General features: G+C 35.4%; 1 protein-coding gene across 1 annotated transcript in view; it reads right to left on the bottom strand.

Moving 5' to 3' along the window:
- Window positions 1–27,720, bottom strand: part of TRHDE (thyrotropin releasing hormone degrading enzyme) — a 419,008-nt gene that overhangs the window by 159,520 nt on the left and 231,768 nt on the right. The window contains exon 6 of the mRNA XM_025402213.1: window positions 25,985–26,122. Coding sequence (XP_025257998.1) covers window positions 25,985–26,122 — 138 coding nt within the window. The remainder of the gene's footprint in view (window positions 1–25,984; window positions 26,123–27,720) is intronic.

Genomic DNA, 27,720 nt, shown 5'->3' with positions numbered 1-27,720 from the left:
TTTTTTTTTTTTTTTAACAGAAATGGCACCAGGGCAGATGATGATTTTTTTGTACCATTTCTTTACTTTCTTGGGCATTTTCCGCACCAGGACAGGTGGGCTCTGCTCTCCTTCCTCCCTACCCAAAGCTGCCTCACAGCAGCCACACACAGAGCCGTAAACCCTCACAAGACTGTGGGTGTCTCGGGGTGCCCCACGTCCCCAAAGACCAAGGGTCACAGATCCACATTGTCCAACAACACTTCAGACATGGCATCGAGCCTGGGAACCCTGCTGGCCAGTCCAGGCCAGCCCCAGAATAGAGGTGTAAGGGGTAACATCTGCACTTCTTAAAAAAAAAAAGGCAGATATTCAGTGCCACATTTAAAATGGTCATGGCGGCCAGGCACAGTGGCTCATGCCTGTAATGCCAGCACTTTGGGAGGCCAAGGTGGGCAGATCACTTGAGGTAAGGAGTTCAAGACTAGCGTGGCCAACATGGTGAGACCCCCGTCTCTACTAAAAATACAAAAATTAGCTGAGCATGGTGGCAGGCACCTGTAATCCCAGCTACTCGGGAGGCTGAGACACAAGATTCTCTTGAACCCTGGAAGCAGAGGTAGCAGTGAGCTGAGATCATGCCACTGCAATCCAGCCTGGGTGACAGAGCAAGAGTCTGTCTCAGACACATATACACCATGGAATACTATGCAGCCATAAAAAAGGATGAGTTTGTGTCCTTTGTAGGGACATGGATGCAGCTGGAAACCATCATTCTTAGCAAACCATCACAAGTACAGAAAACCAAACACCGCATGTTCTCACTCATAGGTGGGAATTGAACAATGAGATCACTTGGACTCAGGAAGGGGAACATCACACACCGGGGCCTATCATGGGGAGGGGGGAGGGGCGAGGGGGTGGGATTGCATTGGGAGTTATACCTGATGTAAATGACGAGTTGATGGGTGCTGACGAGTTGATGGGTACAGCATACCAACATGGCACAAGTATATATATGTAACAAACCTGCATGTTATGCACATGTACCCTAGAACTTAAAGTATAATAATAATAAAAAATTAAAAATTAAAAAAAAGAAAGAAATAGAAGGTAGATTCATGGTTGCTTAGAACTGGATGGTGGGAGGGTGCTGGGGAGTGACAGTTAATGGGTACAGGGTTACTTTTGCAAGAGAGAAATGTTTTAAAATTAGATTATGGTGATGAATGTATATATCTGTGAATATACTAAAAAATACTGAACTGACCACTTTAAATGGGTGAATGATATGGCATGTAATATATCTCAATAAAGCCATTAAAAGAGAAAAAAAAAGAAAATTCAAAAAGTAAGCAACTCAAAGGGCAATAAATACATGAAAAATATTTAATCTCATTAACAAACAAACAAATATAAATTAAAACAATAAGAGCATTTCCTAGCCATTGACCAGACAAAATTTTGAGAATTTAACAATAATAAGCACAGATGAGGATGTGAGAAAACAGGATCTTCTCAAACTCTCTAGTAGGAGTGTGTACATAGGGACAAATGCTTTGGGGAAGAAAATGTTATGTTAAAATAAATGTTGAGATTAATTTATTTGTGCATTTAACCAACAATTATTGAGTGCCTGCTGTGTAAGGCACTACAATAGGGTCTGAAAATGATGCAGAGAACAAACCAAATAAAGCTTTCATGCAGTTTACATTCTAGACAAGATCAAAATATTTTAACATTCTACAGAGGGAAGAATAATTGAGTGGAGAAGGAAAAATTAATGTTTCAAACGACAAGAAACAGCTGAGCGTGACCAATATCATAGACTAGACAAGAGGATGGGGTCCGGTACAGAGTGGAGGCATTGGCCTATATCATAGTACAGACCTTCATCCACTGTGACAAATAGCAAGGGAAGCAGAGTATACAGGAATTGATAGGTGAGATGTACAGGGTTGGAGGTGTGAGAACATTGGTTTGTTTATTGCTTCCAATATTTTAGTGAAATAAAAGCAGAGTAATCAGATAAGAGTGATGAGGGAAAACAAGTGTGAACACTGAGAAAAAAGTAGGCATTAGGTGTCTGGAAGAATGATAAATTGAGTTGGGAAATGTGGATGCATGTACCTCCCAACCCCACAATTTCTCTAGCTGGATACACAGAATGACCAGCACTCACATATGAACACAAGCACACACGTAGAAAGACGTAGAAAGAGGTCATTTTCAACACTGTTTCTAATTTCTAATTCTAATTTCAATAGTTTATGATAGACAAAAACGTCAAACAAACATCAGCCCATTAATAGGGGGATGGATTTGTAAACTGTGCTTTTTACATATTGTAGAGCAACAAAGATAAATAAAGTAGAAGTCTGAGTATTAAAATATGAATGAGAGTTATGTCTCTTTAACGCTTATCTCTGGGAAGAGAGGGAGGAACGGGGGTTAAGAAAGGGATTAGAGGACTTTAATGCTTTTTTCTTTAAAACAAGTCACATGTAAATACAACAAACTAAATAATAATAACTGCTGACTTTGGGTCTTGAGTACACGTATATCTGGTAATATCTTCTGTATGTTTAAAAATTTCTCAGTTGAGATTTTTATTTAAAAATAACAAATAGGAGTCTTTGGGAAAATTGCTAACCTGCAACATCTTATAACTGATCTCATTTAGTTCAGTCATGTTTTATATAAATTTCTTACTCCTCTTGGTTTAAGCACCATGATCTCTCTCTAGAGCCTTTTAAGAGTATTTTAGTCCTATAGTTTAATTTTTTGGTTTTTATTTAAAATAAACTTATCTGACAAAGGAAAAATGAAATAAGTTAAATTTAGCCAGACACTTGAGGTAACTTTTAAACAATGAAGATCTAATGAATAATTATTTTATTTTAAGAATAAAATTATTAGTGAATATATTATAATCACCATTAAAGTATAAAGGTATTAGCAAAGCAATGGTTTAAAAGTGCTAAAAATATTTAGTTTGTTTATTTCCTGATCCAGTGGAAGACTAAAATGCCCCAAACTAATAACAGTATTGAATGAGTAAAACTAACTTAATTTTGTTTTAAGAAGGGCCCGCACAGTAGCTCACGCCTGTAATCCCAGCACTTTGGGAGGCAGAGGCAGCGGGGGTCACGAGATTAGGAGTTCGAGACCAGCCTGACCAACATGGTGAAACCCCATCTCTACTAAGAATACAAAAATTAGCTAGGCATGATGGCACACTCTTATAAATCCAAGCTACTCAGGAGGATGAGGCAGGAGAATTACTTGAACCCGGCAGGCAGAGGTTGCAGTGAGCTGAGATCACGCCACTGTACTCCAGCTTGGGTGACAAAGCAAGACTCCGTCTCAAAAACAAACAAACAAACAAACAAAAAAACAGAAGCTCAGAGAACACTATTTGTTTGTAAAAAATTCAGTTCCAAATTCAGTTCAGAACTTATGAATAACAGGTTGTAGAATAACTAACCAAAGACAACAACACTGTTTGTGTTTTTAATATCAGCCAACAAATAGTATTCTTGTCATTTATTGTAGAACAATTGTTCCTTGTCAGAGTTAAACTATCACAGCTAGAAACAATATGAAATTATAGTATTAAGAAAGATACAATGTGAGTTAATGTTAGTGAGGAAGTCATTTCAAAAGTACTAAATAAACAAGGCTTTTAAAAGATGCTTGCTTAATATTGTGCCAGAAAACGTCACAAATAAAATACTGAACAGAATTATTACAAATTAGATTTTAGGCACATTTTGAATACAAAATACTTTCCCAATTTCCATCTAACATAAAAGATGGCATAATCTTAAAGAAGCATGACTGGAATTGGCTGAATGGTAACAACTTAAGTAAATATGGTTTATTATACAAAAAAATATATATTAGTGTTATAAAGTTTTAATGTCAGATAGTTTGTCTCAAAGTTGAGCATAGGGTTAGCTTTTAAAAAGTTATTTATTATGATACATATTTTCTAAATAATGTAAACATTCACTTTTGCAACAAAATGCCAAATACGCGAATATATGAAAGTTATTCATAAACTAGTTTATAAGCACATTTAGTTACATGATGAAATTCATGCTTTTTTCTAGTTTTTCTTTTCTAATATTTTATTGTGTATGTTGATGTATGTAATATTGATGTGTATAAAATATATATATAGCATATGTCAGTCCCTTCATATTTTTAATATATTAAAATAAGAAAAAAATAATGGGCATGTGATTCTTATGAAAATAACATTTTCTTGGATCTGTCTCTTCTTCGTAATCTCTCTCTCAGACTCTGGCTTATTTTGTCTTTTTTGTTTGTTTGTTTGTTTTTTTTGAACTCCTCTTACTATCATTCCCAATAATATTCTCTTTTGAGAGACTATGAAAAGAGTTATCTGCATGGCTTCCTGCCTCTGATGGCCACTTCTTCTGGTCCCTGAAACAGATTCTGTACTTCCCATTATCCTTATTTTTGTATACATTCTCCATGCCTAAAATTCCACAACTGCCCTAAATCGAATTTTTAACTTTATGCAACATAACTCTAGTATCACATATTTCTAAGAAATCTTTCCCAATTCAAGTCAAAATTAAAATTGTTTTCACAATTTTATAACACTTGTTTTGATATACATTAAATAACTCAGGAAATAGAACATTCTATCTTATTTCAGAATTTATACATAACATATACTTGCCATACCATTAGGAATCAGGAATGGAGGAGCCATGCTCTGCACTACCCAGTATTTTGCTTCATGACTAGACATTCAATACATACGTGTTAAACTAGATATCTCAGTAACTGCATTAATGTGCAAAATATTAGTAAGAAATTATAGGGAAAAATAAAACACTAAATAAGTATAAGAGCAGTATTATTTGAGACAAAGACTAATCCTTGGTAAAATTTCTTCTATTTTCTAGAAACCAATACAAGTAGAGAGGTCAAGAAGAAAATAATTGTTTAAAACTGGATGCAGAATTCACTATTCATTTATATTGACTCCTCTTTTCTGATTCTCAAACTTACAATTCCCTTTTGTTGATTTGCCCTAATAATCTATCTATTTCTCTCTCTCTCTCTCTCTCTCTCTCTCTCTCTCTCTCTCTTCATCATTTGCCTGAATCTCATCCACTTAATCATTAAATTATAATTCTGAATCATAAAAGTTCATTTTGGTATTATATCAAAGTCATAAAGATACATGGCTCCAAAACTCAGATATCCATGTGCAGACACACTTCACTCACTCTATATTCAGCTGAAACATAACCAAGTACATCCTTAATGAAAGTGACATTTAGTAAAGGATGAACTATGGCTGAGGACAGGCACTTTTGGTTAATCCTTTTGTTGCCAGAGAAAATTTGTTTGCAGGATATGAAGAAATGATTTGATAGTATTTGAGAAAATATCTTTGCATATTTATTTTTAAATAATAATTTTGAATTATGACTTGTCATCAACAAAACATTTAGAAAGTACAGTCATCCCAACAACATAAAATATCAATTATGAGCTTAATAACCAAGCCCAAAGAAGTTGGAGTCTTGAGGTAATATTTCTAAATCTTCTACCAAAAGCTGACAAAAAGTAAGCAATTGTTACTGTATGAGTTGCTAAGAAAAAGGACTTTAGCAATAAATTATCTGAAAAATGTGTAAAGAAATCAATCCAGTCAAACAACAGTAGAATACATGTATTTGCTCCCAAGTATCCTGAAACTGTTCAGAATGGACATGATATTGGGATATAAAATATCATGCAGAAAAAACATTATATTGAACATGATTTGCAATAACTATGTACTGAAAAAATATATAGGTAAAAATGTCAGAGGACAGCAGAGAAAATCCATAGATTAAAAAAATAAGTTAAAAACTAGATATAATTTTTTTCTGGAAAAACGGGGGCCAAACACTTAATAATAATTTTCAAATGTGCAAAAGTTTTATATATAGTAGATGTGGTCAGCTGATTAACTCCACTGGGAGTTAAATAACAACCACAGGGTAAAAAAAATTACTGAAACAGAAATACTAAAGGCAGAAAGTGTTCCTTAAACCATGAAAGCCTTACTATTTGGCATTAATCACTAATGGTACACTTAGATTGTTTTTCAAAAGGTAGCCTGAATAAACTATATTTTCTTTTTGTGTTAAAAATTTAAGTATTGACCTGCAAGCAAGTAGAAAAACTTTCTCTGTAAAGACTTTCCACAATCAAACAGCTGCTCCCAAACTGTTTCCTACCATAGTTCACTGATACTGGAAAGAAGGGAATGGCTGAAAAATCACCAACTTTCTCTCTCTCTCTATCTCTCTCTCTCTTTCTCATACACACACATACCACACACAAAATATGAGCAGTCTAGTATGGTATTTCAAGGCTCCTTGTGATGATAAACGATAAAGGCAAACAAATTTGAGTATAAATTTCAATCACGTCATCCTAAGGTATACCAGGCATAATCTTTTAATTTTATTTTTAATTAGATTATTAATCTAATTACTATTAAATATCTCATCATACTACATTATTTATTTTTAAAAGACTTGATATTTTTAGAAATGATAAACCTTGGGAAAAAAATTAAAACTGGGTTTTGACTTCAAAATAGAATATTTTTAAATTTTAAAAAAATGCAAATATCTAAAGCACAAAGTCATTTTATTCTTATTTTAAAAGGAGATTCTAGCTTTTCAAAACCATTTTTCCTAAACCATGAATATGTTCAAGTGACTTTTAAAAACACCATTAAATTGAAGTAAATAAGAGTACAGATTTGTTCACAGGGTAATTTGCATAAACATCTACAGTTTGTTTATCTAATTCAGAAACTCCAGATTCAAATATGTCTTAGCACAAGTTTTGTCTTGGATGGATAAATGCATCAGTGAGAACAGGTGTTAAAAGATTCCATGGAAAATTAAGGAAATTTAAGTCAAGGACATTGAGTCTTGGAGGTCAGTTCTCTGGAATTTTAGGCATACTGTCCATATGAAAAAGATTCGCTAGACATAACCATAAATAACTGTGCCCTTCATGTGTGCTCATGATTGTCTGTTTCCCTTGAAAACCAGGATACATAAGCTGTTTACTCTTTCAGACAAAGTGTTGTGGGGCCTCCTCTTATAGTAGAAGCTTTATTTAGCAGTTGTGGTGAACGTCTCTTGTGTTCTGACACGACAGACAAGGACAAAAGCATAGTATACTTTTTCATTAAGCATCCATATGAGGAAATCTTCAAGGATGGGCTCACATAAGAGGCTGATGAGATTATTTACACAGATGGGCCATCACTGAGTTCAAGAACAATAAGGAATAAAGCCATGCTTCTCAAACTCCACTGTGCTATAAAACTAAATTTACCATCCTGCTAGATCCATAATAAATAAAATATGTATTACAGGTGAATACCAGCATAACTGATGTTTCCATCACACCAATTAATCTGTAAAGGAAATGGACCAATTGAGATCTGCACCTTGTTTCATCACTCATATATATGTAGAGAAGCAAGAAAAAAAAAAATCTTGTCTAGGGCATGGGCTTGGTAACTGAATGACACTTTGTAATCTTCATATTTGAATTCACTCATACATGATATGACCGATTTTCTGGAAGTGAAGAAAATCATTTTACTCTACCAATATTTGCAGGATAAGGGAAATAATTGCTTGAGTAAGGTTTTCTCTCTCTCCCTTTCTGCTATTCTGACTTCAGGGAGAGTTTACAGAGAGGATGAAATGTCCTGATTAAAGTTTCATCAAACCACCTTCAGCTGTTCCAAAAAAAAAAAAAAAGAAAGAAAAGAAAGAAAGAAAGAAAGAAAGAAAGAAAGAAAGAAAGAAAGAAAGAAAGAAAGAAAGAAAAGAAAAGAAATTAGCCTCTTCATGTATATCACCATGAAATAGATGATTTCTTTCTTTGCTTTTCTTCCAAAAAGGCAGAAGTCACAGCTCCAGTGTGGATGCTGTGCATAGCAGAGGATATGGAGAGCAGGTTAGTATTGAGGACTTGATAAAATCTAGAAGTCCATCAATGAGGTAAATAATCATCACCATCTCAGCTTGTAAAACAGGACAGCTTTCGCTTCCAGTTTTTGCTTTTTGTTTTCAGAGTGGCAAAGCACAGATGTATTCTGTCCCTGGAGAATTTCAAAACTCAAAAACATAGTCCAGGGAACTAAAATAAGCCATTTATCACAAAGCAAACTCTTCTGACAGTGGTGTATCATGAGCAGAATCAGCCCAAGTTTTTATGTCAAGACAAGCAAATACAGTCTTATTAGAGTGTATTCGGCAAGCCCATGTAAGAAATTCATTGTTTAAGGCTTTCATTGAAGGTGGAGTTTTGTGTAATGCCATTAAGTTAAATCAAGGAAATCTGAAGTTTCAATATCTGAGTTAAAGGTAAGAAAATAATTTTTATAAAATATATTGTAGAACTGGCATTCCACAAATTACATTTTGGGCAGCACCACCTTTATAAAATAAAACTTCTCAAGATATATACGTAAAAATACACAATGCCCTTTACCCTAGGAACCTATAAGTAAGCATTTAACACTCTCTAAGCAAATATCCACATCACAGGTCCAGTTATGGCCTCTCCAAACTTTAGCTTTTTGTATGTGGTAGCAAGTTTCTGCTTCTAGCTTTCTTCCATTCTTTTTCCATTAACCAAAAGCAGAAATATTGACAGTTGCTACTAACAGGAGCCTAGAAGAAATAAACACCCTAATACGAGATGATCTAGCACCTTTTCATTTTAAAACAATTAAAGGTAACTTAACATTCTTATGATTTAATATAGAGCAAATGTAAGAAAGAAAAAAAAAAAGCAAGTTACTCTTAGGTCCTTGTTCCTCAGGAAAAAGAAACAGTGTTTTATTCCACTTCTGGCAAGTTTCCCATGTAATCCACTGGCAACATCGTGGCTTCTGCCTACAACAGGGTCACTGATAAGAGACATTAAAATAAGGTGATAAAAAACATTTGGTCCCAAAGCTATAAAAATGTTTTCTCAAGCAGAGGTGAAAAACAGTGAAAGATTTAGCTCTTAAAGTAAACAAAAGTGGAATTAGGAGCAAAACTGCCATAAAGGGGCAGATCAATGGTCTGTCAGACTGTGAGCTGACAAAAGCATCAGGGGATGTGGAGAGGCGGGTATGTTCATTGCTCTCCATGACCTTCATCTCAGAGGTGAGGGGCGTGCTCTGCATGTTCCTAACTTCTCCCTCGGGTTTGTATAAAGCATCACAGGACACCAGAAATAGGGATTATCACTTGGTGCTTGAGGAAAGTAATTTAGAGCAAACTAAAGAAGCTTTATTCTCCAGTATTTTTCAGAAGAGATGTGACTAGTTCAAACTAAACTCTTTAAAAAGTTAAGAGGAACATTTATTAATAAAGTATGATATTGCTTCATAGTATAGAGTCATGTTTCTCTTTTCATGCTAGACGTTTAACAATTTAAAAATTATCAAAACCCATTGCTGTTAGTAATCTGAAGCAACCAGAAATTCAATTTGAAAGACTACCTTAAAGCTTCTGTGGGCTTGAAGAGTAGGATTAATCACTGTTAAATTCATTCTAAATCCTGAACTATAAGTATTAGTTTTTGCTCAGTATCTGTAAGTCACTGCACTAGGGGATAACTAGGATGTTTCTAAAACTTTAATTCTAAAAGGACTAATTATACAGATATATGTAAATAATTACAAAATACAATAACTCGACTGAAAAATAAATGAGTGTTTCTTCATGTTTTATGGGTAAGGTGCTCTATAAACATAAAAAGAAATCAAAGGGTAAGCAGTCTGGTGTAGGTGACTAAGAGCACAGATAGAATGGCCAGTGTTTGAATCCTGACTCCATCATTTACTAACTGCAATGTTGGTTAAGTTACTGCCTGAGTGTCCTCATCTGTAAAATGGAGATGGAAAGAGTATTAATATAGCATGTGATTGCTGTAAGAATTAAATGACTTAATATACGTAAAAAAAATATATACAAAAATGTCTGGTACATAGTATTACATTCATGTTAACTGAGGTTATTATTTCATACATAACCATCTCAAAACCTGCTAACTTTTCCCTAACCCTACCATCACACTCATTTCAAACTGGAAAAACATTTTTAGGCATTAGACAGCACTTAAAACTCTTGCTTTTACTCTTAACGAATGTGACTACTGAAATAGTTTCAACAGCTCCAATTTAGTAGCAAGGTTCCTGCTGTGACAGATCCCCTTCCAGAAGGAAAATGATGTGGCAATAAATGTTTGCACATTTCATCTTAAAATTGTGGAGCTGGAAAACAGTTTGGGGACTATGTAAGCAAAACACAGACATTCAGCTGCTTGGTCATTGCTTTACTTGGGCTTATAGTACTTACCAGGGGAATACATACCAAAAATTCTCTACTTTAAGCTAGATATTTTGATGGCACCGAGTTAACTGCATCCTATTGTAAAATGACAGCAGAGAGGCAGCGCACAACTAAACGGCACAAGTTGGCTTGCCTGGACGTGTTCTACTCTGTAGAAGCCAAACCATGTTTCTCAGAATCGCTGCGACTCACACTCTCCCCTCTACATTATGCTCATCTCCACTCAGGGTCTCTGAGCTCCGAGATAGCCTTGGCATAGCATTTTTCTGAGGTCCTTATGCTGTTCGCTGAAATGCAGAGGGTAATTCAGAAAGTACTAAATAGAGTAAAATAGGGATTGGTGAGAAGGGAGGCAATGCAAATTAAAGTATCTCATCAAGATAGACTCTTTGGGAACTATGAAATCATGAGACTGGTTTTGTAGGAAAGAATGAAACTGTATCTGAAAATTATTTCCAAAGAGGGAAGAAATAAATGGTCAGATGAAAGGAAAAATTATTTGGATACATGTATAGTATTCTCTACTGTGAAAATCAATACCTATTTGACTATGTAATCAGGCAATCACACAACAGGGTAGAATTTGGATTTGGGAAGGTTGGGTTGAAATCTTGGTTCTGCTACTCATGAGCTATTATGAGTCTGGGCCAAATAACTAAACTATCTTTCAGCTTAATCTAAAGTTTAAATTGTATGATATCTGGTAAAACTCTGGGAACATAGCAAACACTCAATAAATAACAGTTAATGTGAAAAAAGTACAATTTTAAAAGTTAATATCAGTTTTATCTCATTCAAGTTTTTAATATGGTAATAAAAGAGAATAAAGATGATAAAATTGGGCTATGTTGATGGGTGAACCTTATTACTTTAAGACTTAGATCAAACTCAGAGCTCTGGTTCTAAAAATGATATTACTGTTTCAGGCAAAAATTTTCTGATGTTAAGAAGCTATAATTTGATAAAGAAACAAAAGATTGAAAAAGTAAGGGAAGTTAAGGCTTGAATCCATGTGTTACAAATTCTCACTGCCTTTTCTATACATCTTTATGTCTCCTGCAGAGCTCTTGAATACATAGTATCTTCACTACTATCATTTAGTTTATAATTCTCTCTTTAGCTTTTTTAAATCTGTGATGAACTCGTCTGTCATATTTACTATATTCTTAAATGAAGTTATTGCATTTTCATTTAGAAGAATTCTCACTAGTTGTTCTTTATATATGCTTACATTTTGCTTATAATGTCTCTTTTTATTTCCTCAAATTTATTAATATACTATTTTATGCTCTAAGTCATGTATCTAATGTCTCAGTCATATGCACAAATGATTCTTCTCTTAATTGTTTCTGCTGTCTCATGTTCATGGAAACCTGTTTCTTTGTGTGACTGGTGATTTTTGACTGTAAATTTTTTTTTTCCTTGAGATTTGTCTGTGGAAATCTTTTGAGATGAGATATGAAGGTGGGCTTTTCTAGAAAGGATATGTTTTAGTGTCTGTCTGGTGTCTGGGGACACCTTCTAGTCCAGGACCAGCCATTTTAAATTAAATCCTGGCCTGAGGTTCACAGTGTACCAAGATGGTTTTCATCTGAGATCTGATGCCAGTCAAAGGTTGCTTGTAGTTGCAAATTTTCAGGAGAAATTTTCTTTCCCTTTTTACTTGCTGCCAAAGTTTGGAACAGGTAATTTCTTTGTAGTCCCCTGAGGATGGGGATAGGTTTATTTCTAGTTCATCTGTGTGCTAAGGTGTAACTCTTTAAGGTCCTGGCTTTATGGGAGGCCTCCGATTAAACTTCTCACCTTCGGCTTTGTCTTCTTTTCATTTCTCTGTGAAACCTTAAAAATGGTGCTTAAATTCTCCTTCTTGGGAAAATGCCTTTAAGACAAAAGCCAGATTTTATACTCTTTTAAAAAAACTCTGTGTCTTCAAGGTAACAGTATGTTGCATGAAATCACAGTTAAACCTCCTAATACTGATTCAAAATTAACTCAGAAAAAGCTGAAAGACATTCTATTTTTAAGAGTACAAAAATCAACGACTTGATTTTGGTCCTCCTAGGAAATACGCAATAACATGAATGACAATGAATATAGACAACATGTAGTCTCTAGATAATTTTCTCAGTATGTCATCAAATGGTCCTTAGCTTCCCACGAAAGAATCCATAAAAATATCTGTGAGAGTATGTCCAAAGAAACAATTTCATCATTTCCAAGGAAATAACATATTTACCTGAGAAAATAAGACTTGGGACAAAGAGAAAAGGCGTCTTTGTTGTTTGACTAGAATTGTATCTGCCCCACGGAGCAACATAGTTTGACCTGTTTGAAGCTGAAATTCTGATTGAGGTTTATATATGTCTTCAATTAATTACCCTGAACTCTTAAATACTTCAAAAATACAATTTTTACAATGAAACAAGATAATATTTAGATCCACATGAAAAGGAAATAGTAATAAAAGGTGACCTCAATGGTAAAAACAACTGTGTACTAATGCTTCTGAACATCATGTATAACATTGCCAACTGTATAGGGCTTTTGAAGATGTTTATATTTCATTAACATACCATGTGTGGTTGATTAAACATTGGTGTGTGGTTATGTTGATTAAAAATCATTCCTCAAATGCCAAAACACAACTCATTCACAATTATTCCACAGGAAAAATCAATTCAGTTCAACCACTTTCAATATTGTTAGATATACAAACACTACTTACATTCTAAATATGTTTATTCTGAATTTTCTCCAAGTGTTCTTTCTGTAAATAGGAAGTATTATCTCTATTCTCCTTTTCCTTCCTGTATACTTTTCATTTATCAAAATGTCAGTCCTTGATTCTAGTTGCCTTGCTTATTTATCCTTTACATCTTAATTTATTCCTTTCTAAGTACTATAGAATTCTGTCATTCTGAAAAGTCTATAAAAATCTATATTACCATTTATATTATATGTTATATAATATGTTATAATATTACATATTACCATTTATACTAACTTAAATGCTATCTTTTTATTTTTCAATATGACTACTGATGAAGTCTAGCATAAGTAAACCCACTGCAAAAGTCATTAGAACTAAGCTTTTTGCATAAGCAGAAGACAAGAACAACTGTAGCTGTAGAAGTATTTCTGAAAGTCGTGAAAGCATAACCTCACTACAGCCAAGTTTTGCTAGCTAAGGGTTGCATGGTTCTGGCCCTTAAGCTTCTCATATCATGAGATCACCACTTTGGCTCTCACAAAGCCTGGATAAGAAAGCAGAAGAATAGAGTCAAAACCAACATTGCACTTTGTTAAGCTTTTCATCAAAGTAAAAAAGACAGAAACTGTGTGCAATAGAGGAATTCAAAAGTAGTTATCTAAACCATTAGTTAACAATAATACAATGTGACAAAAAGAGGGACAGGAGAAGATAACAAGAATCATTTGAATAGGATTAATCTATTCCTTACTCTATTCAGCAATCTGCTACCTATTTTTATTAAATACAGACTTTTTCTTTCCGTCTCATCAAGTAAATGCCAAACCAGAGATGGACATCTAATGGGGAGAGGTGCAAGTGTCTGGAACGAAAATAAGCTGTATTAAGTATTAAGGTTTGCACAGGAAAAAATAAAAAGAAACCATTAAATGATGATGAACCAGTCAAATATGTGTGTAAAGGAAAACTTGCCTCCATCAGCAAAATGCACAAATTAATAATTTACCAGTAAGTGGTAAAGGCATTTATCACAAAACATCAATAAAAGTATCTCCTCCCACATGTACATTTTCTTTATGAAGGCAAATAGGAATTTTCTTTACAGAATGTCTTAATATTGCTGCTGGTCCAGTATAACATTGATTTAGCTTCAAAAGCAAAGTCTGGTAACACAGAAAAAGAATAACAAAAATATGTTATATCTAGAAATTATTGTGATGATGTTTAATAGGTATCGGTAGACCATTCAGTGATAGATGGGAATTAGTTTTACATTTTTTCTGTTTACCTAAGAAGCTAGTAGTTCTTTTTTTTAACCACTCACACTTCTATATTTAAAACAAAAAGAAATTTAATGATACACACATAAATATGCAAATAAAAAATTAATTTCTGATATGCTATAAATTTTGTATTATCTGACTATTATGTAACGTGAAGTTAATATCCAGGAGGAATTTTTTCAGTAGTTCTTCAATTTAATTTGTTAATTTGGGAGCACATTTTAAATTTCATTTTTAAAGAATATCAAAGAATGAAGATTTCACAAGCCTAAGTAGTTCATATTAAAATGTTTAATTGCCTTTTATGTCAAGAAGTTCTTTCTTATATTAACTGAAATTTCTTCCTGTAATTTAAATCCATCTATCTTACTCTGACCTTGATGTTGACAGAGAAGTGGTGAGCAGCCTTCCCATAATGACCATTCACATATTAGAGCCAATTATTAAGTCACCTCTTAACCCTCTATCCTCCAGGGTGGACATATGTAAGTTCTTTAGCCTTTTCTATAGGCTTTATCTCCAAATGTTCCAACATCAATCTCTCTTCCTCCCTTCTTTTTCTGGCTTTTTCTCCTTTGCCTAATTTTTTCAGTCCCAAGTTTGTTCACATTTTCCTTATGAGATGCTCATAATCAGTGCTTATACTTCTCAGATTTTATAACCTTTATTTTTGATATGCATGCCAGTATGTTACTTATTTTTAAATAAGACTTTTTTTCATTCATGGAATGAAAACTCAAATCATATTTTCTATTGAAACAATGGCACAATAGATAAGAATCCTGGTAGAGTGAAAAGCATATGAGTTAGAAACAATAAGATGTGAATCCTAGGTCTGATGTTTAGGAGCTGGAGCACATCATTAAACTTTCTAGGCCTCTATTTACTGTTATGTAAATTGAAGATAATAATATATACCTTATATTGTACAAGTGTGGGAGATTAAATAAGTGGATGTTCAGTGACAAAAAACAGCTGATACTATTATTGCCTATTATTGCCATCATATAGCACACTAAAAGTCTATTGTCCAACCATTTTACAGAAATGACCACAAGTGTTATATTTAACCAATACATGTAATATACCAGATACTGTAGGACATCTAAAGAGTATCACAAAATAGTGATCTATTACATTCATTTGTTAGTATATATGTAATTGATTCACTGTGAGTAGGGAAAGCAAAGTCTAAGAAGGACCTGTTTAAAAAAATAAGAGCCAGGAAGACTTGCAGAACAGGAGGCTAATTGTGCCTGAGGCAGGAGAGGGAACAGACAGCAGGAGAGTAGCTGAGCTCACAGAAGGGGGTCCCATGAGGTCCAGGGCTGAGGGGTCAGGCCACATGTGATGAAACCCATTAGAAAACTAAATGACTGGGTAATACAATCTTTCTTTCCCCTCTGGAATTCATATGGAATTACCTTGGAAATTCCTTAATCCTATTTCAAGAGCCAATTCTTTTTCCTAATTCCTATAAACAGATGGCATCTTTCCCTCTGAAACACCAGAATGTTTTGTTTATATTGTTTTTCTGACATTTACTTTAATTTAACTCAACAAATACTTATCAGAGTGCTTTCTGCACACAGGCAGTATAATAGGTACTGGAGATACATTAGTGATAAACCTAGACATAGATCTCTGCCTTTGTGAAGCTCACATTCAATAGGGGAAAGTGGAAAGCCAAACAGTATAGTAAATATAACAAACAAAATAGTAAATATAGGATCAGAATAACAAAAATGAGTGGGGAAAAAGAGTGAAGGTGTCAGTTCCAATTTTAAATGGGAGGTCTTCTTGAGAAGGTGACATTTAAGCAAAGGTTTCAAGGAGAGCAAGCTGGGACAATGACACTATGTGGAGTAACATTCTTCATACAAAGAGAAAGACCAATTCAAAGGCCCTCATGTGGGAGGGAGTTTGGTAGAGCTCAGGGGAAACAAGGGAGCTGGTAGAACAGTAGCACCATTAGTGAGGGGAGAGTAATAAGAGAATAATTCAGATAGATAAGAGATAAAATAAGAGTCAGGGCTCCATAAGTCACTGGGGAGAATAGAATGAGTAGAGATCGGGAAGGGATTCGTGGGTCACTATGAAGACTGTGTCTTTTATTATTATTTTGTCCAGGCCGGGGGAGGGTCATTATGGAATTTCCAGCAAAGAACTGGCACAATATGACACAGGTTTTATAAATATCACTCTGAATGCTTGGTAAAGATAGGTTGTAGGAGAACAGGATTAGAAGCAGAGAGACATTGCAGAAAATGATTCTGGCAAAATGGTGCTGATTTAGACTGGGGTGGTATATTAGTCCATTCTCACATTGCTATAAAGAACTACCTGAGACTGGGTAATTTATAAAATTTAAAGAAAAGAGGTTTAATTGGCTCACAGTTTCATAGGAAGTATGGGAAGGATGGCTGTAGAGGCCTCAGGAAACTTACAATCATAACGGAAGACAAAGAGGAAGGAGGCACATCTTACACATCTGGAGCAGAAGGAAGAAAAGAGCGGGGGAGGTGCTACACATATTTAAATAGCCAGATCTCATGAGAACTCATTCACTATCATGAGAACCACAAGGGGGAAATCCACCCCCATGATTCAATCACTGCCCACCAGGCCCTCCTCCAACACTGGAGATTGCAGTTCAAAATGCGATTTCATGTCCTTCTCCCATTGCAAAATACAATCATGTTTTCCCAGCCATCCTCTAAAGTCTTAACTCATTCCAGCATTAAACAAAGTCTCATCTGAGAAAAGGCAAACCTCTTCCAACTATAAGCCTATAAAATCAAAACAAGTTAGTTACTTCCAAGATATAATGGGGATATGGGCATTGGGTAAATACTCCCATTCCAAAAGCATTTGGAAATTGGCCGAAACAAAGGGACTACAGGCCCCATGTAAGTCTGAAACCCAGCAGGGCAGTGACTACATCTTAAAGCTCCAGAATATCCTCCTTTGACTCCATGTCTTACATCCAGGTGACACTAATCCAAGGGTTGGGCTCCCAAGGCCTTAGGCAGCTCTGCCCCTGTAGCTTTGCAGGGCTCAGTTCCCATGGCTGTGCTCAAGGTCTGGCATTGAGTGTTTGTGGCTTTCTAGGGACACGTTGCAAGCTGTTAGTGGATCTATAATTCTAGGGTCTGGAGGATGGTGGCCCTCTTCCCACAGTCCCACTTGGCAGTATCCCAGAGGGGATTCTGTATGGGGACTCTAACCCCACATTTCCCCTCCACACTGCCCTAGTAGAGATTCTCCATGAGGGCTCTCCCCTGCAGTAGATTTCCACCTGGACACCCAGGCATTTCCACACATTCTCTGAAATCTAGGGTAGGCTCCCAAGCCTCAACTCTTGTCCTCTTTGCACCCACAGGCTTAACACCACATGGAAGTCACCAAGGGTCATGGCTTACACCCTCTGAAGCTATAACCCAAGCTATACCTTGGCCCCTTTTAGCCACAGCTGGAGCTAGGGCAGCCACAATACAGGGTGTCATGTCCCAAGGCTACACAGAGCAGCAGGGCTATGGGCCTGGCCCATGAAACCATGCTTCCCTCCTAGGTCTCCAGGCCTATGACGGGAGGACCTGCTACAAAGATCTCTAAAATGCCTTCAAGGCATTTTTCCCATTGTCTTGGCTATTGACATTCAGCTCTTCTTGTGCACATTTCTGCAACCCACTTGAATTCCTCCCCAGAAAATAGGTTTTTCTTTTCTATCACATGGCCAGGATATGAATTTTCCAAATTTTTATACTCTGCTTCCCTTTCAGATTTAAGTTCCAGTTTCAGACAGTTTCAGATCATCTCTTTGCTCACACATATGAGTATACACTGTTAGAAACAGCCAGGCTACATCTTGAAGGCCTTGTTGCTTGGAAATTTCTTCCGCCGGACACCATAAACCAGCACACTCAAGTTCAAAGTTCCCAATCAGTTCCTCATCTCCATCTGAGACTTCATCAGCCTGACCATCTCTGTTCATACCAATATCAGCATTTTGGTCAAAATCATTCAAAAAGTCTCTAGGAAGTTCCAAACGTTTCCACATCTTCCTGTCTTCTTCTGAGCCCTCCAAACTGTTTCAACCTCTGCCCATTATCCAGTTCCAAAGTCACTTCCATATTTTCAGGTATCTTTATAGCAATGCCCCACTCTTGGTACCAATTTTCTGTATTAGTTCTCACATTGCTATAAAGAACTACCTGAGACTGTGTAGTTTATAAAGAAAAGAGGTTTAATTGGCTCGCAGTTTTGCAGGCTGTATAGGAAGCACGGGTTGAGAGGCCTCAGGAAACTTACAATCATGGTGGAAGGCAAAGAGGAAAGAGGCATATCTTACAAGGCTTGAGCAAGAGGAAGAAGAGAGTAGCAAGAGGAAGAGAGAGAGCAACAGAAAGTAGACAGTAGCAAGAGGAAGAAGAGAGTAGAATATCTTGTCTCTGCATGACAGGATCAAGGGTGGCCTGGGAGCTTGGAGTTGCCATCCACTGAGATGGTCCATATCATAATTTGCCTTGAAATATATTTATTTGTGAAAGACTTTGTAGATAAGAGCTCAGGATTCAAACTTAGATATATCTGTGATCAAATCCTGAAATGTTTTTTGCTTAATATCTGATGCTGTGGTAATCACTTAAGTACCTAAGTGTAAGTTTCCTCATCAGTAAAATGAGTTAAAAATGCCTGCATGCCAAGTTTTCTGTCAGGAGTAAATGGGATAATACATGCAAAGCATTTCACAAAATACATTGTACATAGTAAGTGATCATTAAATGATAGATATGCTTTAGTAGTACTCACAGTACAATTACTATTATTATTTCATGTGTTTTATGTCTTCTATTGGGTTGCATTCTTTTCTTGCTCTTTTTGTTGTTGTTGTTTGTTTGTTTTAGTTTGGTTTTTGACATAGGATTTTGCTCTCTTATCCAGGCTGGAGTGCAGAACTATCATAGCTCACTGTAGCCTCTAACTCCCAGACCCAAGCATTCCTCCTCCCTCAACATTCTGAATAGCTGGAACTAGAGACATGCACCATGATGCCTAGCTAATTTTTAAAAAATTTTTAAATGTTTTGTAGAGATAGGGTCTCACTATGTTCACCAGACTTGTGTTGAACTCCTGGCTTAAGCAGTGCTCCCATCTCAGCCTCTCAAGGTGCTGAGATTATAGGCATGAGCGACCATGCCCGGCAGGGTTGCTTTCTTAAAGAAAGGCATCATCTTTTTTTTCTTCCCCCTTGCAGAAATAAGGCATACTGTGTGTAGCATTAACAGTGCTCTCTCTGCGCATTAATCATCACCTGTCTGGCATGATTTTGTGGATGAGGAGCCTGGTATTACAAGGGATGATAGATGCAAATGGATGATTGGCCTTTCCTATTCATTTCTAAAGATGACAGAAATTTCACATGTTGACTTCTGTTGGTCAAAGAGTTTTCAAATTTAAGGTGTGGAATATATTGGCAAAGCACAGCAAGTTAGATTTCTACCACCATCACCTTTTAAAAAATTTGTGTCCCCAGTGTTCCTTTGAAGATTTTTTCACTTGCTAATTCTCTTACCTTTTATTTTATGTAATTTTGTTTGGTGTACAAATATACTAACCATGACATAAGAATTGCTGGAAAAGTGTTCTTCTTTGTAAAGGATCTCTTTAAAATTGAAGTCATTTTGAACTCTGTTCTTCTCTTCCAAGCTTATAGCAACCCTCTCCACCTTGGCATCATATGTAAATTTAATGAGCATTCACTCACTTTCATCATCTAGGTCATTGGGTCATTGATTCTTGTTTCCTTTGTGCTTCTAGAACAAAGAGATTGTCTCAATCCACCTATTCCAGTCCTTCCAGTCTATGGACAGTATTTTCCTGCTTCCGTTACACTTCAAGAATAAAAGCATTTTCAATCTACTATTAAAATGGGAAACTTGTTATTTCACCAGACCTAATTTTTTGAAATAGTGTAGTTTTCATGTTTTTCTCTTCCCATTCTTAAAAATGCTTGCAATTTTAGGAGTTTTTCATTTGTTTAATAATAGTCTCGGGACTATCCATATGGAACATTACCCAGTATTTCTTCAAAGGCAGTCAGCTCTTAAATTCAATCCCAAATTAGTAGCTGGCCTATTGGTTCCTAACCTTTATTTTTTTTATAATCTTCTGTTCTGCTATAATACATTTCTTTATAAAAAGTTATTTAAAGTGTATTATAATTACTATTCAGGGAGAATAACAACAAACAGAACTGGGAATAATTAGAATAATTATTAAGGGAATAATTACAAGAGATGATAAGCTAGCAAAGCACTGATGCAATGAGGGTTTGACTGTTGGCAGAGGTTAATGTTGACTAGTAACAGAGACCTTTAGGGAGAAGAACACAGAAGAGCAGTGGCAAGAAATTTTTATTGTGTTACACACAATATTACCAAATATAAGTGATATATTCTACAACTCCCGTCTCTACAATCTTTCCTGAATTGTCCTGAACTATCAATATCAACTCCATCTCTACATCTACAGGAATATTCTTTTTAGAACGCAATTTTAATTATGTTACTCCTCGGCTTTAAACTCTCCTTGGTTCTGTTTGACCTGTTGGATAAAATACAAATTTCTGTCTGGGAACAGTGGCTCATGCCTGTAATCCCAGCACTTTGGGAGGCTGAGGCAGATGGATCATGAGGTCAGGAGTTCAAGGCCAGTCTGGCCAATATGGTGAAACCCCATCTCTACTAAAAATACAAAAATTAGCCAGGCGTGGTGGCGGGAACCTGTAGTCCCAGCTACTCAGGAGGCTGAGGCAGAAGGATTGCTTGAACCTGGGAGGCAGAGGTTACAGTGAGCTGAGATCACACCACTGCACTCCAGCCTGGTCAACAGAGCGAGACTTTGTCTCAAAATCAATCAATCAGTCAATCAATCAATCAATAAAAATTCTTAGTGTGAAAGGAAATGTCTTCCAAGTTCATATCCCGCTTATTCTTCCAGTCTGTCTGCTACTAAAAATTCACATTCCACTATGATTATGTTTAACTCTTTGATGTTCCACTTAATCACCCGTTTTCTTTTCTGAGCTTCCTCTGAAGGATGATTTTCTTGTTTTCTTACAGTTCCCCTCTACTCCCCTATCTCGTGACTGTATCTTGTAGATATTTCTATCATAACTCCTTAGATTCTGAGTTGGCATCCGTTACTTTTTTTCTACTGATCGTTTTCTTTCGGAAATTGTTCCTCCTCTACTTTGAGTGATCCCAGGAGTCCTAACTGCTATGGGACTTTTGTCTCACATCACAGAGGATGAGCTCATGACATTCACTGACCAGTCAGAATACTCCATCCCGGCGGACACAAGGATTGGCCAGTGATAATCTCTTTCCTAATCAAAACAAATCATAGCCCTTTGGGGAAACAGATACAGATTCTATAGTATGGGAGTGAATTTACTCTTTCTCTGAACTCAGTAGGGACACAAAATTGAGGCCCATATGAGATGAGTCTTAGTGCATCCTAAGGATCATCCAGAAATTAAGTCAGAGAGAAAGAGATCCAATAAACTGAAGAAAGGTAGATTTCTGATGATATTGTAAACATCTAACTCAACCACTCTGAAAGTTAATACTACATATCAAATTTACCCATTATTTAGTCAACAAGATTGAATAAATTGCTCAAGATGACTTCAGGTAGGTGTCAACATTTAATATGGAAATATTGCTGGATAGCACTCATATGTTACTGCACTGGTTTATTTATGTTTTCTCTCCTTTGTGTATTACTGATTGTTAGATCTCTTCTACTCAGCACACAGTGCCTAGAACATAAGCACAGGCTTAAATGATTTTGGAATAAATGTTCCAGCCAAGCTTGTTAATCAAATATGAAAATAATTAAGAATACTGGCTCTGGAACCTGATTTTCTGGGAAACATATCCTTGAATTTACCATAACTCAACATATTTATCTTTAAAGTGAGGATGATGATCATAACAACCCCATTAGATGCTTATAAGAATTAAATTATATAATAAATGTAAAATGTTAGTTTGGTGACTAGTACAGAGTATCCATGTAATAAATGTTAGCAGTTATTATTTATGTCTCCAGAATCATCTATATTACCTGTCATACATCCCAAAATGATGTTGTTTAACCTACAAAACCCAACATAGTTTACCTTTGTTCTACTTACAAAGTAATTGGTTATTACCCATTATGCACATACTAGTTTTCTTATAGGAAGAACCTGAGTAAAGCCAAATCAAAGAACAAGGCTAGGAAACTGAATTTACATCAAGGCCTGATGCTGAGATTATCAAAATGAAGTCCCTGAAATTTCAGCCTAAATGTTTTAATCCTCCTTTCTCCATATTCACATTTGAAAATTATTTTTCAGATATGCCAGCAGATAACTGGGTCACTATTTTTCTCCACAGTTTTAGATGTTTGATTTGGTACTATGTGAGGGAGTCCACACAATGAAGGCCCATCAAGAAAGCATGATGAACAAGTGGACAGAAAATCAATAAGGATACAGAACACTTGAACAACTCTATCAACCAACCTCACCTAATTGGCATTTATAGAACACTCCAGCTAACACTAGTGGAATACATATTCTTTTGAAGTGGATACAGTACATTTACCAACACATATCAACTTCTGGGTCATAAAATAAACCATACTAAATCTAGGAAGATTCAAGTCATACAGAGTATATTCACTGACCACAATCAAATTAAGTAAGAAATGAATAACAGAAAATTTTCTGGAAAAATCTTCTAATATTTGGAATCTAAATAATACACTCTGAATAAGACATGGGGAAATTAACAAATGAAAGGGAGAATTAGCAGGCATTTTACAGTGAATGAAAATGAAACTTAAACATATCAAAATTTGGGAGATTTCCTAGGTGGTACACTTAAGAAAAAATTTACAGAATAAATGCTTAAAATGGAACACAAGAAAGGTCTCAAGTTAATGACCTCAGCTTCTACCTTAGGAAATTAGAGAAAAGAAAAATTTAAACTCAAAGTATGTAGAAAAGGGAAATATTGATTAGAGAGGATATTTATGAAATAGAAAACAAGAGAGAAAATCAATTACAACAAAAGATGCTTTTCTGAGATCAATAAAATTTATAAATGTTCAGCTAAAAAAATCACAAAAAAAGGAATAATACACAAATTACCAATATCTGGAATGAAAGAGGTTATATGATTAGAGATGCTACAGTTATTAAAGGGATAATAAGGGAATATATCCTGTAAAACTTTATGCCAATAAATTAAACATTTTAGATGAAATGGGCCAAGTCCTTGAGAAAGAAATAAACCACCAATGCTCACATTAAAATAAATAAATAACCTACCACATATTAACAAAATTAAATCATTAGTTAAAAAACCTTCCCAGGGAGAAAATTTCAGGTCTCTACTGTTATACTGGTAAATTTTAACAAACATTCAAGAAAGACATAATATAAATTTTATACAAATTCTCCCAGAAAGTTGAAAAAGATAATAGTTGCCATTACATGATGCTAGTATTATAGTGACAACAAGGAAGACGTTACAAGAAAGATAATTAGGCACTAATATCCCTCATGAACACAGGTGCAAAATTTCTGAACATGTTTTTAGCAAATTGAATCCGACAATTTATAAAAAGGATAATATATTACGACTAAATGACATTTGTCTCAGAAATGCAAAGATGGCCTAACATTAAAGAGTTAATCATTATAATTCACCATAATGACAAACTAAAAAACAAAAAATATATAACCATCTTGATAGATGCTGGAGAAAAGCATTGAATTGAGTCAACACCCATTTCTGATTAAAACTTTTAGCAATGTAGAAAGAGCATGCAACATCTTCAACCTGATAAAAGGCATTTATAAATATTTAGAGACATACTAATGGATAAAGACTGAAGGTATTGCTTCTAAAATTAGGAACAGCACAAGGGTTTGCTCTCACCACTTCTATTTAATATTGTACCAGATAAATAGGCAAAAATGAACTGTATCCTATGTATAGCAACACAAAAATTAGAAATGAAATTTCAAAATACTACTATTACAATTGCCCGGAAATGTGAAATACTTAGGGATAAATCTGAAAAAAAATATGAAAAATGTATTCACTAAGAACTACATCATGGACAGAAATAAAGGGGACCTAAAGGAACTGGAGGCATACTGTATTCATGGGTCAGTCAATATTGCTAAGATGTCAACTCTCCCAAATAGTTTTATAAACACAATGCACATTTCTGCAATTCCAGTATAATTTTTGTAGGACTTTACAAACTCATTCTTAAACTCATATGCAAAGGACCAAAGAAACTTAAAAAAAAAGAAAAAGAAAAAGAACAAAGTTGGAGGACTAACAGGACCCAACCAAAATATTTTGTGTGTGTGTTAACTACAATAAGCGCTTCAGGGAATAACTTCTACCTTCCTAGTTATTTGCATGCTGCTATTCATGATATCTTTTTACCCCTCACAGAGTATCAAGAATAGTATTCCAGGCTGGGCGTCAAGGCTCAAACCTGTAATCCCAGCACTTTGGGAGGTCGAGGCTCGTGGATCACTTGAGATCAGGAGTTCAAGACCAGCCTGGCCAACATGGTAAAACCCTGTCTCTACTAAAAATACAGAAATTAGCCAGGTGTAGTGGTACATGCCTGTAGTCCCATGCTGTAGTCCCAGCTACTCAGGAGGCTGAGGCAGGAGAATCACTTGTATCCGGGAGGCAAAGGTTGCAGTGAGCCATGATGGCGCCACTGCACTGCAGCCTGGTGACAAAGCGAGACTCCGTCTCAAAAAAAAAAGTGCATAGAAATTCCAAAAAATGCAATTTAACCTACACTAAAGATCACAGCAGACTTTGATCCTATTTCAACCATCATTAAGTGACTAGTACGTGTAAAACACGAAGAGGCACATCATCACGTTAAAATTAGAACAACGAAGAGATACAAAGAAAAATCCGAATCCAAGTAACAACGGGAAAAATTCATATTTACCTTATTTTTACATTTAGTCATTGGCTCAAAATTATTCATTGCCAACATCTAGTCTTTTTAAAATTTTATTTGTTATGTTTAGTTATTCAGGAAACATGTTTAATTTTCAAAATATCTTTCAAATAGTATATATAAGATGCATGTATCATGTCATTACCTATATCCATTTGTATTGGCCCATCAAAATAAATTAGTATTTAAGGGCATTGGTGAAAATTAATTTGTCACTATATGGGTCAGTTCTTTTATTAATAATAATAAAAACTGACATTTACATAACTTCATTTGTAGAGCAACTTCATATGGATTCTCCAAATATTTATTAGTATTTCCAATATTTCTATGCATTATTTGGCAAACATTAATCTCCATTTTGCCAACTTTTAAAGCAAAACCGTAGCTCATGAACCTAGTGACTCTGTTTTGTAACTCACAGTCTATGTCTATCCGCCCAGAAGAAAAGAAAAATATACACATCTAACAAGAATTAGTTTAGCTATCTTGGTAGTGAAATATCTAATTGGCACTTTGTTCTTTATTCCCACCTTTTTATATGCGATCCAGTCAAACACCCTGTCAATATCTGTTGCCTGCAGCACTTCCTGTGATACTGGATGGGAACTGACCAAGCCGTCCAGCAGCATCACTTCATGCAGAACATCGGTCAGGAACCTCTGTTTTTCCTGCAATACAGTAGACAGGGCAATATCATAGGTGATTCATAGTTAGAGAGAATGTGTATGATGACTTGAACATAATGTATGTCACTTAATTGCTGATGTTGATCAGTCTTCCAAGGCATGACTCAACTCTAAAGTGAACCCAGTAAAAATGCTCCTTAAGTTACTCTAAAACGAAGGTGGTTGACTTAAGCTCAACATGAAACAAAATCAATGGACTACACTGGTCCCTAAGTAGATAAAAACAGTGAACTCTTGTGTTTTAACAGTGGCTAAAGCAAATTTGGACAATGGGCAGGCAATAATAACAATGATAAGATGCAGACTTATTTGTGCATTTTACAGGGTAAACATTATAATTCCAGTCCCAAATGAACTTTTAGGTAAGTTCAATATAAGAAATACTAACCTTCTGTTATTCATACCATGGATTTCTAATACCATTTAAACAGCTCTTTTTTTTTTTCCCTGTCCTTCCCTCCCTTCACTCCCCCTTCACACACTCGCATAAAACACACACACACATTTATTTTCTGAAAAAATTTCAAGAGACCACAACTAGTAATAAAAGGCACTCTTCACATCAAGCTAGAATACTGGTGGATGTATTTGGGGATTCAAAATAGTGGACATAAAGTGGGGAGCAATCAGTATTAATAATCCATTACCATGAAGAAACGAAAATAGAAAAATCATGAGATTTCCATTTTCTGCATATTGAGACGTTAGCATTTGCTCTGGTAAAAGCTGATTTGCTATGTTAAAAAATAAACTGTAAAGAAAAAGTACTTCTCTGTTTTGGGGTTTTTTTTTGTTTGTTTGTTTGTTTTGGAAAGCCCACTTTAAAGAAACAGCTAGGGTTTTGTTAATAGAAATGCTGGCAGCTAGTAGTCTTCTCGGCCTCCTGCCTTCATTGAAAGAGGAGAGTAAGAAAAAAGAAATTGCAAAATATAACAAGGGCTAAATAGCCCCTAGATAGTTGTGACCTGAGGAGTATCATTACAGAGATTAACACTCCAATGCTTAAACTGCTCTAGCTAATTCTGAACTCACTCCTGGAGTCTCCTAGTTTTGAGCCCAGCAGATAAACAGCATGTTATTTCTCAGTGAGTTGTAATTTCAAGCTGAGAATACACCAATCCTGGATTTAAAGACATGGAAATGGAGAAAAAATATGCCAAGAAAAGAATTGTTAACTGGACATAAATGTGTGTGGTAATTTAAATCTGGCTTTAAAGAAAGATTTTTTTTCAACCTCATTAGCTCTATGATTTAGTATGTTTAATTGATAATGTATTTAATTAGGCATCTGACTACATACTGCAAGGTTTGTTTTCTAATAGATTATGTTTTATAGTCTATGGTCCATATATTTAACTTCCTCAGTCCTCTCTTGCTCTAAGAGCTTCACAGCAATGATCTTTTCTCCATCCAAGAGGATTATATGGTAATGACAAATCATATTTTGAGTCCCTGAGGGCTGCTCCGGATCCTAAGAGGCCACAGATGAGAAGTTCAAACTTAGACTGAATTAAACGACAAATATGACATAAATACTATATTTCTTCTCAAACCAATTTCCTAATTCCAGACAAATTAAA

This window comes from Theropithecus gelada, chromosome 11 (assembly GCF_003255815.1).
Source record: "Theropithecus gelada isolate Dixy chromosome 11, Tgel_1.0, whole genome shotgun sequence".
NCBI classification, from domain to species: domain Eukaryota; kingdom Metazoa; phylum Chordata; class Mammalia; order Primates; family Cercopithecidae; genus Theropithecus; species Theropithecus gelada.
The sequence above is the reverse complement of the archived record's forward strand: the minus strand, read 5'-3'. Positions and strand labels throughout refer to the sequence as shown.